Source organism: Cydia splendana, chromosome 21 (assembly GCF_910591565.1).
Source record: "Cydia splendana chromosome 21, ilCydSple1.2, whole genome shotgun sequence".
NCBI classification, from domain to species: Eukaryota; Metazoa; Arthropoda; class Insecta; order Lepidoptera; family Tortricidae; genus Cydia; species Cydia splendana.
In genome coordinates, this window is record NC_085980.1 from 15,431,747 (window position 1) to 15,448,974 (window position 17,228).

The following is a 17,228-nucleotide window of genomic DNA, read 5'->3' on the forward strand; positions in this document are numbered from 1 at the left end:
TGGGACGCCATTACTGGCATCATTTTTTGTCCGTTGAAATTGTTGAAAAAGAATGACCAAAATCGGATATTATTCTTCATTTGTAATAGTGTGGAAACTGAATTTTTTATCGTGTGGTGTACTAAGACAATCCGCTTAGATTCTATTTGAAGATTATGCTATGTTTATCGCGTAAAACGGCTAAGAAAACTTGACACGAGTAAGTAATAATATACATGATGCTACCGGCTTGCGGTAATAAAAAAGTGTGTTTACGATAACATTACAGTGTTTCCTTTAACTTTTGATATGTGTACTACGTCTCTCTTGACGCAATTCATTAAAACGATGTGCCATATTTGAAGACACAGAGATAGCGATAACCTCGTTTGTGAAAACAAAAGTGAAGTTTCGTTTGTGTGGCGCAGACATGGCGGGACGTCTGGTGGTGCTGGACCGCGCGGGGCGCGCCAAGAGCAAGAGCTTCGTGCTGGGCTCGGGCATGTGCACGCTGGGCCGCAGCGCCGCCTGCGACATACGCGTGCTGCTGCCCGAGGTCAGCCCGCATCATGCCACCGTAACAGTGCACGCTAATCAGGTTCGTTCCGCCACTTGATAATCTAATGGAACATTCTTCGTATGAGGAATACTAGTCATAGTGATAGTGATAGTGATTTTTAATTGTTATCATTATCAGTGGTAATGGCATATACAGACATTTTTACTTCAGGGATGGAGACATTGACAACTTAGGCCAAGATATCTCTTTTTTCCTAATGCCAGAATATTATAATATATACTAGTGGCTCTGTGAGCTGTAGACCTCGCGAGCAGAGCTTTAAATAACATGGTGCTAAGAGCTTTAAATATAGTAAATTAAAAAAAAAATTATGTGTAAAAAAATACAAAAAGTTATAATATCCCAGCATACAATTACTGGGGATCGAACCCAGACCCTCTTTGCAAACAGAAAAAGCGAACATTTACAAACTGAGCCAATTAGTTCTTAGATGGGTTGACGAAATTTAGCTACTCCTTCTCAAATTAAAATTAGTTAAAATTAAATATCTCAATACCTCCGAAACCAGCGAAATAAATTTTCTGAATTTTTGGCCATTTAATCTATAAACATATCTCAAAAAGAAAACACTCGTATGGTACCGATACCACTATTTGTTTAGGCGCGAGCTATCATGACTCCGCCATTCTAAAAAAATTCAAAAAACCGGACGGACAAAAAAAAATTATTTAGACATAGAATCCAGTCACAAAATTTCACGAGATTCGGTTAAGAATTGCAACCTGTAGAGGAGAACATCCGGACATACAAAAGCAGAATGCTCCAGTCGAAATGTAGACCTTCGCTACGCTCCGGTCAATTAATTTTTAGGGCTTAACACAGTTTTAATGGCTATTTCATTTTAATAATATTTACAAATTTTTCGTTACTATTGCACTTTTCCTGTTATTTTACTGATTTACCCTCTGTATTTAAATGTATATTGGTTGTATGACAGACTGTGGTGCGGAACGTTGGATCGGGAACTACAGAAGTAAATGGCACACCTGTGAGTGTGTGCGCTCTACAACATGGAGATGAACTGGACATATGTGGCCGCAAACTACGCTGGGAGTATGACACGCCTCAAGCACTGAAACGGAACAAGACACAGCCAGGTAAGTGGTTCCTGTGTCAACTATTACTGACATAGATTTTAGTTAGTTGCGTATTCTTAGCAGTTAGTTGTGGAATGGGTCTTTTTATTGTCTTCATCTGTCTGTAAGGGCAACAAGCATAACTGCATATGCTTCTGCTGGGTCTTGTACTTCATTTTACCCTGACTGTTTTTCTAGTATGGCATTGTCTTCCTAATGGATGACATTCATAAATATGCAAAAATTTAACGGTAACTGTGCGAGCTGATTATTTTAAGAAACATGTCATATTTCACTGTATTTGTATCAGATGTGTTTGTTAAGGCGCAGAATATCATGTGAATGTATATTTGTAGCCTTGGCGCTGCCGACGGCACCTTCGCGCGGGAATCGCCGCGGCACGATGGCGGCGCCTCCGCGAGCGCCCGACCGCGACGTACAGTTGGCTCTTGAACTGCGACATCGCGCCTCTATGCCTGGTATGTATTCTAAACCCTATTTATTACAATTCCCAGACATTTGCATAACCTCATTCTCAAGCATTTTTTTACCCGCAAATCAGCCAGTCAACTACACAACAGTATGAATAGCTATCGTTAATATACAATAAATTGAGATTATGACAACAATATCCAGGGAAGAAAATGAGGATTACCTTAGTGTCCTTAGTTCACTATTGTCTTAATAATATTTACATTGGTAATTCTACAGCAAGTTCGGGTGCAGGTGGAAAACAAGTGGCAATTGTTCAACCTCAGAGAAGAAATACTGATAACCAGAGTGGTAAGTTAGGTTTATATGTAGTTTAGGGAGCTTTGATAGCTTATGCTTGTAAAATAAACCCTTAAATGCATAGTGTAGGATACAGCCTACACAACAAAAACATCTAATTTTATACATAATTAGATAAAATCTATTTGTTCCTACATATTATTTAAATAGTAAAACTAATCTGTTTTACGATTTTATTCTTAAATTTACGCAGTATTTTAATTTATAAAAATTACATTCGTTTTAAGACGAAAAAATCCAGGAGTTGATGATTTTTAGTATGTGATTTGGGACGTTTTTTGGGGTTTGTAATTATTTTATATTGAAAAACTTTATCATAGATATATTACAAATAGTGTACATTTCTGATGGTAGTAATAGTTTTCATATAACTCTTACTGAAAATTATATATTTACAAAAATATGATTTAGCCTATGTAACTTCTAACACTGATTTCGCAGTGAAAATAGATGTTATAATTTTTTTACAATTTTCTCATAATCAGCAAGCAATTACGTAACACATATCATATCGACTACCGTAGGCTCAAAGGGCTTAACGGACAAAACGCGATTTTTCAGGAGAGCCAAAAAACTGTTTTTTTTTTGAGAATAAAAATCATAACGTTTTTCTTTGTTTGAATAAACTAATGCCTGTTTGTGGCTTATTCTTAACTTTTTGAGCTCTTTTAAACTGATTGCTTGAACTTATAATACAATGCTTTTTTACGAAAATAGCATGTCCGTTACGCCAAAAATCACGACTGTTTTGAAGAAGGGCGTCCCTTACGTCTCTTTTTTTTTGGTTTATCTTATTAGAAAAAGGGCGTAATGTACAAAAACATTAACTGTTTTAGTACCATTTGGCGTAAATCCAACAATTTCGTTGCAATATTGGCAACTTGCATTTGGAACACTATACTTCTAAGTACTATAATTTACATTAGAGATGTATTCCCCTTTTTATTCACTGTTAAGTTTTTTCCCCATTTTTGTTATTTTGGATACTTAAACGTGGAAAACGTCGTTTTTTTAAGCCACAAAACCAATGTTTTCTTTTTTGATTTGTTTATATTATTTCAATAGAATCACTGCGGTCCTGCGTGTTTTATGTATATCAAAACAATTTATGTATATCAAAACAATTTATAACAATTACTTTTACTATAGAAAATATGTATGCGTTATTTCTGTTTGTAAACTTAATTTGAACAAAAATTTTACTTTTACATACTATAATACTATTAGGTACAGTAGTAGTTTTGACATTTCGTATGTCTGTTCAGTAAAACTTAATGAATATGCGATTATTTATGACATAACATCAGAGTAGGTAGCAAAAAAGGCATTATGGCCAGGCCTACGTACTTCTATGGATTTAAATCCAAACGTTATAGATAGTAACTGTCATAAGGTTAATCCTATAAATAAGGGTTTTAACAAAAAAGTATTAATATTACATCTAATAAAAATTGCAAATGGCCCAGTCACATACAAAACTAAAAGTTATTACTCTGTCTAACCTTAATCAATCGCCATAATTATCATTTGAATATAGTCATGTATTATTATTTTTATAAAACTGATGAAAAAAGTACCCATTAGTTCAGTTTAAATTGTAAAATTTTAGTAATCCTATAAATAAAGCATTAATGAGCACATGAGCAGGTAATGCAAGTACCTACTTAATAAAATAATTTACAAGGAAAGTACTAGGTCATCCCACTTAATAAACTCGAAATTGTACATAGTATGTTGGCGTATGTCTTACATTGAATTCTCTAACACTCGTATAAATATCCATTAGTTGTGGGCGTAACGTACATTTAGCACTCAAAAATCTACTGCAAATAGGCGTAACTGACAATAAATTAGCACAGATTTAATAAAATTTCCGATGCAAAAGGCTGTATCGTACAAAAACTTGGGAGTTACGCCAAAATGTCTCACAACATTTATTTGAATTGGCAGATACGGCAAAATGCGTTGGAAAATTGTGTTCAAGCATTGATTTTTCATAGGGCTTATCGGACATTTTTTTCATAGTACCATTCAATAGAGAAAAAAATACTGAGTATAACCGCATTCATAACTCATTTTCGCCATTTTGTCCCTTACGCCCTTTGAGCCTGCGGTAGTCGATATATTAATTTATAAGTATACCGAGTGTTGAGAATATTGTCATAGTAGCAATTGGCCATGTTTAGAGTCGACAAGCCCTCGGCTGGTGGTGTCCCCGCACCGGCCGTACCGCGCGCACGCGCAGGAGCCCGGCCCGCCCGCGCCGGCGCCGGCGCCGCGCAAGGCCGCCAGCGCTCGCTTACACACGCCTACTAAGGTTTCTATTCTTTTTCTATTTCCTTATTAACCTAGCTACAGTGAAGGTCTCAGTTTTAGCTCGCGCAACAATGCTTTCATATCATACAGGGTGTCCCATAAGTGACACGTCACAGTGACACTGGAGGTAGACCAGGCCAAGAGAAACCAAACCAACTTAACATGACCCCAGTAAAAGTGGCACGGTTTTTGAGTTATTGCCAAATTAAGGTTTTTCATGAATTTTGACCGTTTTTAACATTGTTAGTGCCAGTGTGCACTCGGAAAGGTCTCGAAGTTAGTTTTTTTATGTGTACGGCATCATGAATAGTTAATTAAGATAACAGAATAGGTATTTTATCGATAAACAATGTAAAATGCAAAAAAGTACTGGTTTAATCTTGAATTAAATTCACAGCGAAACATTAATTTCGACTTTGACCACCTGTCGTGAAAAAAAATTACTAGAAAAGTAATGAGCAAATAACGTCAAAATATTGAGCATGTCATGCAGATTCAAAAATGGTATAACACATGTACCTTCCTGCAATAAAATAGGAATTATTATCATCTTTCGAAAGCCTCATAAAAAATAAGTGAAAACTAGGAACTCTGCAATCCGTTGCTACTTTTAGTAAAAATAACGATTAATGTTGAGATATCTAATTCTGGATTAAGAAATTTAAAAAAACGCCTATTCAGTATTTGCCGAATGCTTAAAAGAAAGAGATGGAAAATGGTTATGTCCCTTTTTTAAGGATATCATTGAGTTGATAAAGGTTCAAAGAAAATAAAATACTGCAGGTTGAAGTTTAATCAATATTTTAAAGTAATTTTATTTTAGAACAGGTGCTCGAATTGTTTTTCCCCGGCTCGTATGCACGCTTGGCATCGTCTTGTAAAACTTCAAGTTAATTTCCTTAAATTAATTTCGGATGTCTCGTGCGGCCTCGAACATGCGCCACCGTAGTTCCTCTTGGGACCTTATTGGCACGGAGTAAACTTTATCTTTTAAGCATTTTAAGCACCCCCAATGAAAAAAATCTAATGTCCGGGGAACGCGGCGGCCATGCCACTGGTCCCAATCGGCTGATCCATCTGGGAATTTCTGTGTGAGGTGGTCGCGGACATCGCGAGCGTAGTGTTCTGGGCAGCCATCTTGCTGTGGTTCCAGCTCCAGAAGATGGATCGGCCGACTGGTACCAGTGGCATGGCCTACGTTCCCCGGACCTAAATCCATTAGATTTTTTTTTTGGGGATACTTAAAAGATAAATTTTACTCCAACCCAATAAGGTCCGAAGAGGAACTACGACGGCATGTTCGAGGCAGCACGAAACATATCCGAAATTAATTCAAGAAAATTAACTTGAAGTTTTACAAGACGGTGTCAAGCATGCATACGAGCCGGAGAAAAGCAATTCGAGCACCTATTGAAAAATTATTTCAACCTACCCTTTCAAACTTCAACCTGTATTATTTTCTTAGAACCTTTATCAACTCAATGATATCCTTAAAAAGGGAGATAAGCATTTTCCATCTCTTTCTTTTAGGCATTCGGCAAATACTGAATAGGCGTTTTTTTATTTCTGTATCCAGAATGAAATATCTCAACATAAATCGTTATTTTTACTAAGTAGCAACGGATTGCAGATTTCCAAGTTTTAACTTATTTTTTATGAGGCTTTCGAAAGATGATAATAATTCCTATTTTATTGCAGGAAGGTACATGTGTTATACCATTTTTGAATCTGCATAACATTCTCAATATTTTGACCTTATTTTCTCATTACTTTTCTAGTATTTTTTTTTCACGACAGGTGGTCAAAGTCGAAATTAATGTTTCGCTGTGAATTTAATTCAAGATTAAACCAGTACTTTTTAGCATTTTACATTGTTTATCGATAAAATACCTATTCTGTCATCTTAATTATCTATTCATGATGCCGTACACATAAAAATAACTAACTTCGAGACCTTTCCGAGTGCACACTAGCACTAACAATGTTAAAACGGACAAAATTCATGAAAAACCTTAATTTGGCAATAACTCGAAAATCGTGCCACTTTTACTGGGGTCATGTTAAGTTGGTTTGGGTCCTCTTGGCTTGGTCTACCTCCAGTGTCACTGTGACGTGTCACTTATGGGACACCCTGTATGTCTGTTCCCACATTTCTCAACCGATTGTTGTGAAAATTGATGAGTAAATTATTAAATATGAGTAAATTTTTGTCTTTAGTTTATTTAGTCTATTTTGTTATTGTCAGAATTTAGGTTGTGTTTCACTTCATGATGAGACCTTTGACCTATAAACATGATAAATAGATGAATGGAAAAAATTGACAAATCATTAATAATAAATAAATATTGGGGACATCTTACACAGATCAACCTAGCCCCAAACTAAGCAAAGCTTGTACTATGGGTGCTAGGCGACGATATACATACTTATATAGATAAATACATAGAAAACACCCATGACTCAGGAACAAATATTAGTGTTCATCACACAAATAAATGCCCTTACTGGGATTCGAACCCAGGACCATTGGCTTCGCAGGCAGGGTCACTACCCACTAGGCCAGACCGGTCGTCAAATACTATACATACACATATTAACTATACATACTCACTTTTGTAACAATACCACTGTTATTTTTAAGAGCTGGTATGTGGTATCTGTACCAGCTTTTTTTACACAGACTGACTGACGTTGCAGTTAGCGTGCAGGTCCCATACAAATTGCAGTCGGGTTGCAGTCGTTCTGCATCAGCCCTAAAGATTAACATGCTGAAGCAACACATTGAAAAATATTTGCAATAAATGTGACTACCACAAAGTGACTTATTGGATACATTTTCTTTGACGCTTGGAGTGCAACATTGCGCACATGGTCACCAAACCAAGCGCCAGGCGATTACCAGGTTTAACCAGTTGTTTTGGAATTTATTTTCGTTAACAATTGATATGATATGTACACTTGTACAGGCAACCCTGTGGATCGAGTCCCGCCGCGGCCGCGCACGCGCAAGCTCCCTGCGCAGCGCGACGCCGCTGCGGCTCGCCGTGCTGCGGAAAGCGTTAACCCCAGCTCCGAGAACGACTAAAGTTCGCGTTACGAAGATACAGGCGCCACTGCGTATTGGTTAGTTTAGACCTCACTACTTTATTTATACATCAATCGACCGATCTTATCATAATTTTAATGATCCAACATCAGCAAAACTCTATATCTCCTTCCTTACCTGTGGATACTTGTAGGCGAGCCGGAGCTTCTGGTTTTACCATACTTCTATGAAAGTACCTAAGTGTTTTTCAGACATGAAACAGGCACGTACAAGCTGGTGGGAATCGAGTTCTTTGTCCCGTTACTGCTATTTACTACCATCATTCCTTTATTAGTCTTTTGATGTGCTGATAAACCTTAAGTTCTTAGGAAATGCGCCAGTAGGTAGATCTGAGATATAGTCACATCTTTCAGCGGCGGTAGCACGGTCGCATTTTTATCGAATGTCACCAAGCCTGTCACATTCTAAAAAGTATGTAAGTGCGAAAGTGACGCGCATAGTGACGGGCGATAAAAATGGAGCCATGCTGCCCCCCAGTTTAACTACATAAAAAAATCTCATAAATTCACAAGTAAGAAATAATACACCAAAATATTTTATACAGTTCAGACATTTACCAAAACTTTATTTTTATTCACCAGATCACACAAAACAAGCAGCGATAATGCTAATGACGGGCCACACGCCGAAGTCCAAACTCCCCAGCCCCAAGACCCCAACCTTTGTGGCCAAGAAGCGGAGTCCCGCCACCAGGACACCTAAAGGCCGGAGCACCCTGAATGCTAGCAGCAAGTCTACGAGGTCCACTCCGCAGGCGTTAGTGTCGGACACGCCGGAGAAGTCCACCAGGAAGAGTAATAAGAGGAACTTGGGGAAACAGTCGGTTAGTAAAGCTGTATGTGTACTTGCTAGTCTTTGTATTTTAGAATTCTTTTGGCTATTATCTTGGGAACTGGTACAAATATCGAAATCTGAAAATCGTCTATCGAAATCATTCCTTGAGGAATGCAAAAATTAAAAAGGGAGAGGATGATTTTTTAATTTTGATGTATGCAGTAGCCCGTATATTCTAAATATAGCATAGATATTGCTTGGTTATGTCAACCCAGAGCCACAGTGTGTAATACTTTGTTTTTAAAGCAACTGCTTAGGTCCTCTATCATGTTTCATTTATCATTTGTTCTCCAAAAAAAAGCTGCAAGTCAGATGCAGTATAAAACTAAAAGATGCTAATATTTTTCATTTTAAAAGTCAAAACTTCTCAATCTGAAGTAAAGGATAAAAGTGATAAATGAAATAGACAGAATCACTGTTCTTCTCTGTTGGACACTTTTGTATTTAATTCCCGCTACCCACATTTAATTTGCTTTCCTATTAGTTATTATTTTCGTTTGCACTAGGTATCGGTCCTAGAAATCACGGACTCGGAAACATCATTCCGCCGTTCACCCGCCCTGCCTCACCCACCAAAATCCGCTCTCAAGTCTGGTCGCTCCCGCAAGACAGAATCTATCAAATTCGACCTGAGCAATCTTGAGAATCACTCTGAAGACGACGATATACTCATGGTATCGAGTACTACAAGAGATGCTACTGAGGATGTAACTTTACGGTACTCCAGTTCGCCTCCGTCGCCATCTCCGCGCCGCTCCATACATTCCCGGAGCGAGCGAATGCTAGAAAGCCTTGGTTCCCCACTCAGGTCGCCGGCGAGAACGAGAACGTCCGCTCCCGCCTCGCCCGCGTCTCCCCGCTCTTTAAAATCAGCCCGAGGCTCTATAATCGTCCAAAAAGCTCTGGAAAGCTCGGACACGTTTGTCACAGAGTACAGCAACAAAACGGGATCGCCGCGCCGTCGCGATCTAGAAGCCTACTCCGTCGTCGATCTAGTATCTCTAGACTCGGACACGTCGCGTTCCGTGTACGGTTCAGCAGGATCCCCTTCGCGTTCAGGATTCGGGGCGAGTACCCCGTTGGTTACACGTACAGCGCCTATGGATGGAACGATGACGACTCCAGAGAATGCGCCGCGAGCGCCTTCACAAAGCACCAGGAAATCCCGCGGCGCTCGCAGCCGCTCAAGACTTGACGATAGCACGAGGACGATAGATTCCATAGAGGATGACTCCCCTAAATCTTCAAGGAAACTAGTTAAATCGGCCTCGAAGCGCTCCCGTAGCCTTAACGACAGCTACCCTGAATCTCCTCAGACCTACATCTCACTTGATTCATCATACAAATCTCTAGGCAATCTGTCGACTACAGCGAAACGTGGATCTCGCAGTCAACTCAACACTAGCAATCATCTTCTCGAGTCTCCGAACAACATTTCCATTGAATCTATGAAAAAGTCACTGAGCAGAGTGCTCTCCGCTTCAAAACGGAGTCCTCGCACTCGGGACAACACGTTAGAGGAATCTCCAAAAGGAATTTCGCCAAGAAAATCTCTAGCGCAATCACCTACGAAGCGTAGTTCTCGAGGCAATGCCACTGTCACACTAGGATCACCAAAAGACAATATTTCTATTGGATCTTTGAAAGAATCGCTGGGTAAGAAGCTTTCCTCTTCACACTCTCGCAGTCGTTTGGACGATAGTTCTGTACTTGAATCTCCGGAAGTTACGGCTCACTCGACAAGGAAATCTCTTGGAAATACACTTTCTGCCTCTAAACGCGGCTCGCGTAGCCAAATTGACAATATCACATTTGAGTCTTCAGTTGTTTCTGCTAAATCCTCAAGAAAAACTTCAGGAAAGTCACCTGTGGCATCTCCAGAAAATGTCTCAGTTAACTCTACAAGAAAATCTGCAGGGAAATCACCTTTTCCTACGAAACGCAGCTCTCGAAGTCCACATGACTCTATTACTCCTTTGAAATCTCCAAAAGCTAATGTTTCAAATGCATCAAGAAAGTCTGCAGGAAAAACTCCCTCTCCTTCAAAAGGAGCTTCTCGTAGCCAACTCAACAACACTGCATCGCCAAAGTCTCGAACATTGTCTGCTTCAAAACGCAGCTCACGAAGCCAAGTTGATAGTGTCCTCAGTTCACCAACTGATTTGACTGATTCAACTAGGAAATCTACTGAACAGTCTTCTGTGTCAAAACGTGGTTCTCGCAGTAATATTATTGACAGTGTGTTATCTCGACAACTTGATAACTTGTCGGATTCAACAAGGAGATCATTAGGAAAGACACTGTCTGTTTCAAAACGTGGATCTCGAAGTCAACTCGTCGAAACTATCCTCAGCTCTCCAGAAACTGAAGCTTTGGCCGATTCGACACGAAAATCTCTAGGCAAAACACCAAAACGTGGGTCTCGCAGTTACGTCGAAAGTATTCTCAGTCCTCCTGACGGTACGAATAATTCTACTAGAAGGTCTACAGGAAAGTCCCATTCTGCTTCAAAACGAGGATCTCGTAGCAAAATCATCGATAGTGTGTTATCTCCACAACTTGACGTCTTAGCTGACTCTACAAGAAAATCTATAGGCAAAAGATTGTCGGCGTCAAAACGTGGTTCACGAAGCCAAGTTATTGTCAGCGTATCTCCAAAGCTTGATGCTCTTTCTGATTCAAAACGCGCTTCACTCCAAGCTGATAGTCCATTTAATTCTCCTAACGTTTTGGCAGATTCTACAAGGAAATCTTTGGGTAAAACTCCGAAACGTGGTTCTCGAAGCCAACTGGATAGTAGTGTCACATTAGAATCTCCAAAAGCGAATAACTCTACAAGAAAGTCTGCAGGAAAGACGCTCTCTACTTCAACTCGTAACTCTCGCAGTAAACTTATCGATAGCGTCCTATCTCCTCAACTTGACGTTTTATCAGATCCTACTAGAAAATCTCTAGGAAAGAGTCTTTCTACTACAAAACGAGGCTCTAGAAACCAACTTGTTGAGATTCCCAGTCCCAGAGATTTTTCCACTAGGAAATCTGCAGGGAAATCACCCTCCCCTTCAAAACGCAGCCAACTAAATGATAGTGTTCCGACTGAATCTCCTAAAAACACATCAAGAAAGTCTGGAGCTGAAACACTTTCGACATCAAGTCGTAGGACAAGAAGTCTTCCTATCGAGTCGCCTAAAAATGCCAAGAAATTGCGTGTCAGTGCTATTTCTACCTCGAAGCGTAGCATTCGTGAAGTTGACCAGAGTCCCGTTGTGTCCCCTAGAGGAAACGTTTCGCCTCAATCGAGGAAATCAGCGAAATCCCCATCTAATACACCGCTGGCGTCTCCCAAAGTCGCTTCGCCGAGTAAATCTCCAAAATCACCCGCAAAATCGCCTGCAACGTCGCCTGCGATATCGCCTAAAGTTTCTAAAGCGAGAACTTCGAGAAAAACTCTTACTGTATCTATCACACGCGCTCCTAATGAGACTGTGACAGATGGAGAAGTGACTCCAGAAGAACGGGGAAGCCCCCAGGATGCCGGCACACCCATACTTAGCATTCGAAGCCTTTTGGACGCTACTGTATCTGAGTCTCCTGGCGAACCTCCCCGCAAACGAGGAAGAATTTCTGCGGTTGAAAAGAGGAAAACATTCGCCGCTCAGAACGCGCCTAGAAATGCTCGTGGCTCTATTCGATCCAAATCTTTGATCTTAGTTCGGGGTACAGGTGATGTAACGCCTACAGGAGTTGCCGAACCGACCCCAGAGGCGGTTAAAAGCAAACATTCATCGGCAAAGAAGAGCCGATCCCGCCGTTCCATTATTGATAACCTGGATGACTCCGGTTTAGTAAAACATTTGTTCAATAGTCCGGTGAAACGGAAACTATCGCAGAGCATGAGCGAATTCTCACGTCGCCTCCAAGAACACGACGAAACCAGCCCTGATGTTAGCGGCGTCAAGCGATTATTAACCAAGAAATCACCCAGGAACGAACTCAAAGACTTTAACGGCGTGAGGCGTCTAATGCGTACGCCTCGCGCGCGACGTTCTATAAAGAACGACCTAACCGACGTGGCCGGGGTGAAGGTTATGTTCGCGGCCGCACCTCGTGATAGCTTCGGAGACGTCCGCGGCATCAAGCGGGCCTTCCAAGCTTCACCCAAAGACGATTTACGTCAAGTTTCCGGCGTTAAGAGCTTGTTCAACAAGAAGAAACCGCGCGATGATTTGTCGGACGTACGTGGAGTGCGGCAGCTGTTCCAACGCGGCCCCAGGAACGAGCTCAACGCGTCAGGAGTAAAGGATGCTTTACAAGTGAAGAGTCCAAAGAATGATCTACGAGACGTGCGCGGGGTGAAGAAGCTTTTCAGACAATCGAAGTCGCAGACGTCTCCGAACGTGAGCGGGGTGGCTATGTTGCTAGATGAGCCGGCGCCGGCGGAGGTCATGTTCGATCAACTGGTAGGCAAGCCGCCCGTGCGAGCGACGTATTCCAAGACTTTTATAGCCCGTTCGGCTCAAAAACCGGCCAAACGCCGCCGCACTACGTCGCTAAACGTAGACGTAATCGTGAACGACGTCGAAGGATGGCTAGAGAAGGAGTTACAAAAACGTGTGGGCAAACCTGTCAACCGTGAACTACAAAAACTAGCAACAGCGACGGTCGCGGGCGGGACGCCCATACTTTCCTCTCGCTCTCGCAACAGCGTCGCCCCGAGGCGCTCTGCGGCGGAAAACTACGCGGAGCACACATTGCCCATTAAGAAACGCTCGCTAGAGAAAGCTCCAGAATCGCGTTCGGCTAAGAAGAAGTCGCTACCGTTAAAGAAGCGCGCGTTGGTTCATTCTACGCCGGTAAAGGGACGAGCTTCGCGCGCTGCGGATGTCACGCTGGCGCGTATGTCGCCCATCGCAGTGGAACCTGCCTTAACCAGTATTCAAGAACCTGCTGCGCCTGTAACTGTCGAAGAATCTAAGGAAATTCCAGCGCCTAAACCTGTAGCTAAGCCAGCGACACCAAAGAAGTCACCGACGCCTAAAAAGGCAACAAGAGGGAAAAAGATCTTGACACCGACCCAGGTTACACCCAAGAAAGCAACAAGAGCGAAAAAAGCCTTGACACCGACCAAGGTTACACCCAAGAAAGCAACAAGAGCGAAAAAGGCCTTGACACCGACCAAGGTTACACCCAAGAAAGCAACAAGAGCGAAAAAGGTCTTGACACCGACCAAGGTTACACCCAAGAAAGCAACAAGAGCGAAAAAGGTCTTGACACCTAAAAAGGTAACGCCTAAAAAAGCAACAAGAGGTAAAAAGGTTGCTACACCTACAGCTTCACCTGAAAAGGCGCCAACACCTAAAAAAGCGACCAGAGCTAAGAAGGTTCTCACACCTGCAAAAACTTCTCCTAAAAAGTCACCGACACCTAAAAAAGCGACAAGAGCTAAAAGAGTTCTCACCCCGAAGGCCGCATCTCCTAAAAAACCACCCACACCTAAGGCAACAAGATCGAAAAAGGTAAACGCCGCTACTCCTAAGAAAACTGCTGCTAAGACCCCTACTGTAGTTGTTAAAAAACCACGTGTAGTCGTCGCTGCAAGCCCGAAACCGTCTAGAGGCGCTAAAAAGGCCGTAACAAAGAGTCCGCATCCCAAATCTCCTGCGACTAAACAGTCGAAATCAAAGAAAGCAGCGCCGAGTCCCGCTCCAGTCGTGGAGAAACGTAGTCGCAAGCAAGCGGCCGCGGCATCACCGGCCAAAAAGAAGGCTGTACGAGTTAGTCTAGTCCTGCCGAAACCATCACCAGTCTTGAAACCTCAGCCCGCCGCTAGACCTAAGAGATCTAAGATCGAACCTAAACAATCATCGAAGAAAGCGCCAACGAGAGCCAAGAACCCTGCAGCTGGCGATGCCCCCGCCGCTCGAGGACGCAAGGCCGCCGTATCGCCTCAAAAAGGTAAAGGTAAAGCGTCGCCGAAAAAAGCTACTCCACAGAAAGCAAAAGCCACACCAGAGCCAAAGAAGGATCGCAGAGCACCTGCAACAACGAAATATGAGACATCTGGAAAGACTACTAAAGCCCCGACGCCTAAAGGAAAGACTGAAGTTCCCGCTACGCCAGAGCCAAGGAGAAAGGGACGCAAAGCCCCGGCTACTCCGGAAGCTAAGAAAAAGTCTGTCAAAGCAACCCCAGAGCCTACGAAAGGTCGTAAAGCAGCTGCGAGCCCGAAAGCGACCCCTGAGCCTAGGAAGAAGGGCGCTAAAGCTATAGCGAGTCCGGAACCCAAGAAAGGACGTAAAACCGCCGCGAAACAGCAAGTAGAAGAGCCTGTGCCTAAACGAGGACGCAAAACTGTTGTTGAAGATGTAAAGAGTCCGCCCGCGCCGCGCAGAGCCGCCAGGAAGGCTGATCCAGCCCCGAAGGAAACTGCCAAATCTAAAGGAAAGAAGGTATGTTAAAAACATCTTTTTTTTTTATTTACTTTGGCATAACTGATAGTGTGTGTGCCTTTTACCGAATAAATTCTTTGCATCTCAACCAGATCAGAGGACAAAAGATTTTTTGTTGGCTTTTAATTTTGATAAAATATATTTATAAGATTATCAAGTTATTAAAATATTTCAAATGTGTTTACAGGTAACAATAGTGGAGCCCAAGGAGAGTCCGCCGCGAGGCCGCAAGAGGAAAAACGATTCGTCAGTAGGTGCGTATACACAATACATTAACTCTTTTGGTGTGCATTCTATCTTGTAGACACCCGGATTCTGGTACGGAATGACATCCTTTGGGCTGCGTAAAAGACTTGCGACTGTGAGTGTTGCCTGTCGTGCCGTGGACAATAAACATTAAACTTTAACGGGTAGCTGCAATTTCCTTGTCTACCCCGAGCCCCGAACATTTGTATAAACTAATTTCGGGTAGTTCAGTGTTGTTTTATTTATATTTACGTTGACATTTGCTTTGCCGTTGACGTCAGTCTTTCCGTGACCACAGCTGGTGCAACTCAAACGTCGGAATTTAAGGTAAAAACAATGATATTATATCGCGGTAGACCCGTTTGTGGAACTTTTGCCTCCGCAATAAATAAGGTTTATGAATTCTCAGGACTGTAGGCGATGGTATAGTACATGACCGTAACACATTTAATTGACTATTAACAGTCTTTATCTCGAGGTGATAAGGTTCAGAAGTCCGCTTCAACAATCCCATTTGCTAATTCTGAATAATTCTGTTTTCAGACAAGAAAAAAGAGCCCTCGCCTAAAAAGCCTCGCGCCTCCCGTGCCGCCACTGCTCGTGAGTTATATTCATTCACACTATTGATTTTAATTCATATACTTATTGCATCCATGGTTTTATGACCACACAGCTAGTCAGCTACAGAAGTAGTTATGTGGGTGAGGTGGTCAAAATTACCAGCTGACTTGTTGACTGCCAGCGTCTTTCGGAACGGCTTGACTCCTTGGCGCTGCGTAGAGATGTAGCCTCGCTCTGCATTTTCTATCGCATGTATAACGGGGAGTGCTCCGAGGAATTGTTCGGATTAATCCCTGCCGCTTCTTTTCGCCATCGCCCTACGCGACAACATTACCATCTTCATCACTTGGATGGTTGGCAGTCCTCAACTGTGCGTTTCTCCAGAAACTTCCTGCCTCGCACAGCCAAACTGTGGAATGAACTGTCGCCAGCGGTATTTCCGGACCGATACGACCTACAAACCTTCAAGAAAAGAGCGTACTCCCATCTTAAAGGCCGGCAACGCGCTTGCAACCCTTCTGGTGTTGCGGGTGTCCATGGGCGGCGGTAATCGCTTACCATCAGGTGATCCGTCTGCTCGTTTGCCTCCTATTTCATAAAAAAAAAAAAAAATACCTTTAAACGTGATCGTGAACCTTGTCACAATGCACGAACGTTGATATTGTGCTGCAGCCGCGCGCGTCTTTTGACGTCATTGACAGTCAAAGGATAACAACGTTTTTGTTTGATCATTCTTACCCCGCTTAGCTACTATCTCTGCTGCCTGTACAAGTGTACATTGAAACTATAGGTGACGTTTAAAATACTGGTCTAAGAGTTAGCTACGGAAATAGGTTTGCAATTTATAGAGCAACGAAATCCCTCTAGTTAGTGTGCCATACTATCCTTATTAATGAATCGGGGCGCCTGGCAGCTGTTCAGCGGTGGGTGTGAGAGGTGTCAAATAAATTGAAGGTGTGTCTCCGGCTATACTGAGATACCTAACGTTGTTGGTTGCTTTAAGACGATTCTTAGTTCCATCACTGCAGGTGTTCGAGTTGACCAAGATAAACATCATGTAGCAGCATCTGACGCACGTAACAGCCGTGCGTTTATTATAATTGTATGGTTTACTCTTCGTCCGTATAAAAGCGCGTTGGTTGTTTCAGCTGCAGCCGCCGCCGCCGCCGCCGCGACTCGCCGCCGCCGGTAGCGCGCACACGACACGACCAACACCACGACAGTACAAATTATACTTAGGTTCGTATACTCCACACTTAGAACGCTTACTCGACAAAAATAATGGTGGC

At 42.3% G+C, this 17,228-nt stretch overlaps 1 protein-coding gene across 1 annotated transcript in view; it reads left to right on the forward strand.

The window, feature by feature from the left end:
* Positions 1 to 17,228, forward strand: part of LOC134801010 (serine/arginine repetitive matrix protein 2-like) — an 18,982-nt gene continuing 1,754 nt past the window's right edge. Inside the window, exons 1-12 of the mRNA XM_063773507.1 lie at positions 1 to 199; positions 408 to 577; positions 1,497 to 1,656; positions 1,992 to 2,114; positions 2,347 to 2,418; positions 4,614 to 4,744; positions 7,710 to 7,866; positions 8,431 to 8,672; positions 9,190 to 15,132; positions 15,320 to 15,386; positions 15,922 to 15,978; positions 17,088 to 17,178. Coding sequence (XP_063629577.1) covers positions 410 to 577; positions 1,497 to 1,656; positions 1,992 to 2,114; positions 2,347 to 2,418; positions 4,614 to 4,744; positions 7,710 to 7,866; positions 8,431 to 8,672; positions 9,190 to 15,132; positions 15,320 to 15,386; positions 15,922 to 15,978; positions 17,088 to 17,131 — 7,164 coding nt within the window. The 5' untranslated portion in view covers positions 1 to 199; positions 408 to 409 and the 3' untranslated portion in view covers positions 17,132 to 17,178. The remainder of the gene's footprint in view (positions 200 to 407; positions 578 to 1,496; positions 1,657 to 1,991; positions 2,115 to 2,346; positions 2,419 to 4,613; positions 4,745 to 7,709; positions 7,867 to 8,430; positions 8,673 to 9,189; positions 15,133 to 15,319; positions 15,387 to 15,921; positions 15,979 to 17,087; positions 17,179 to 17,228) is intronic.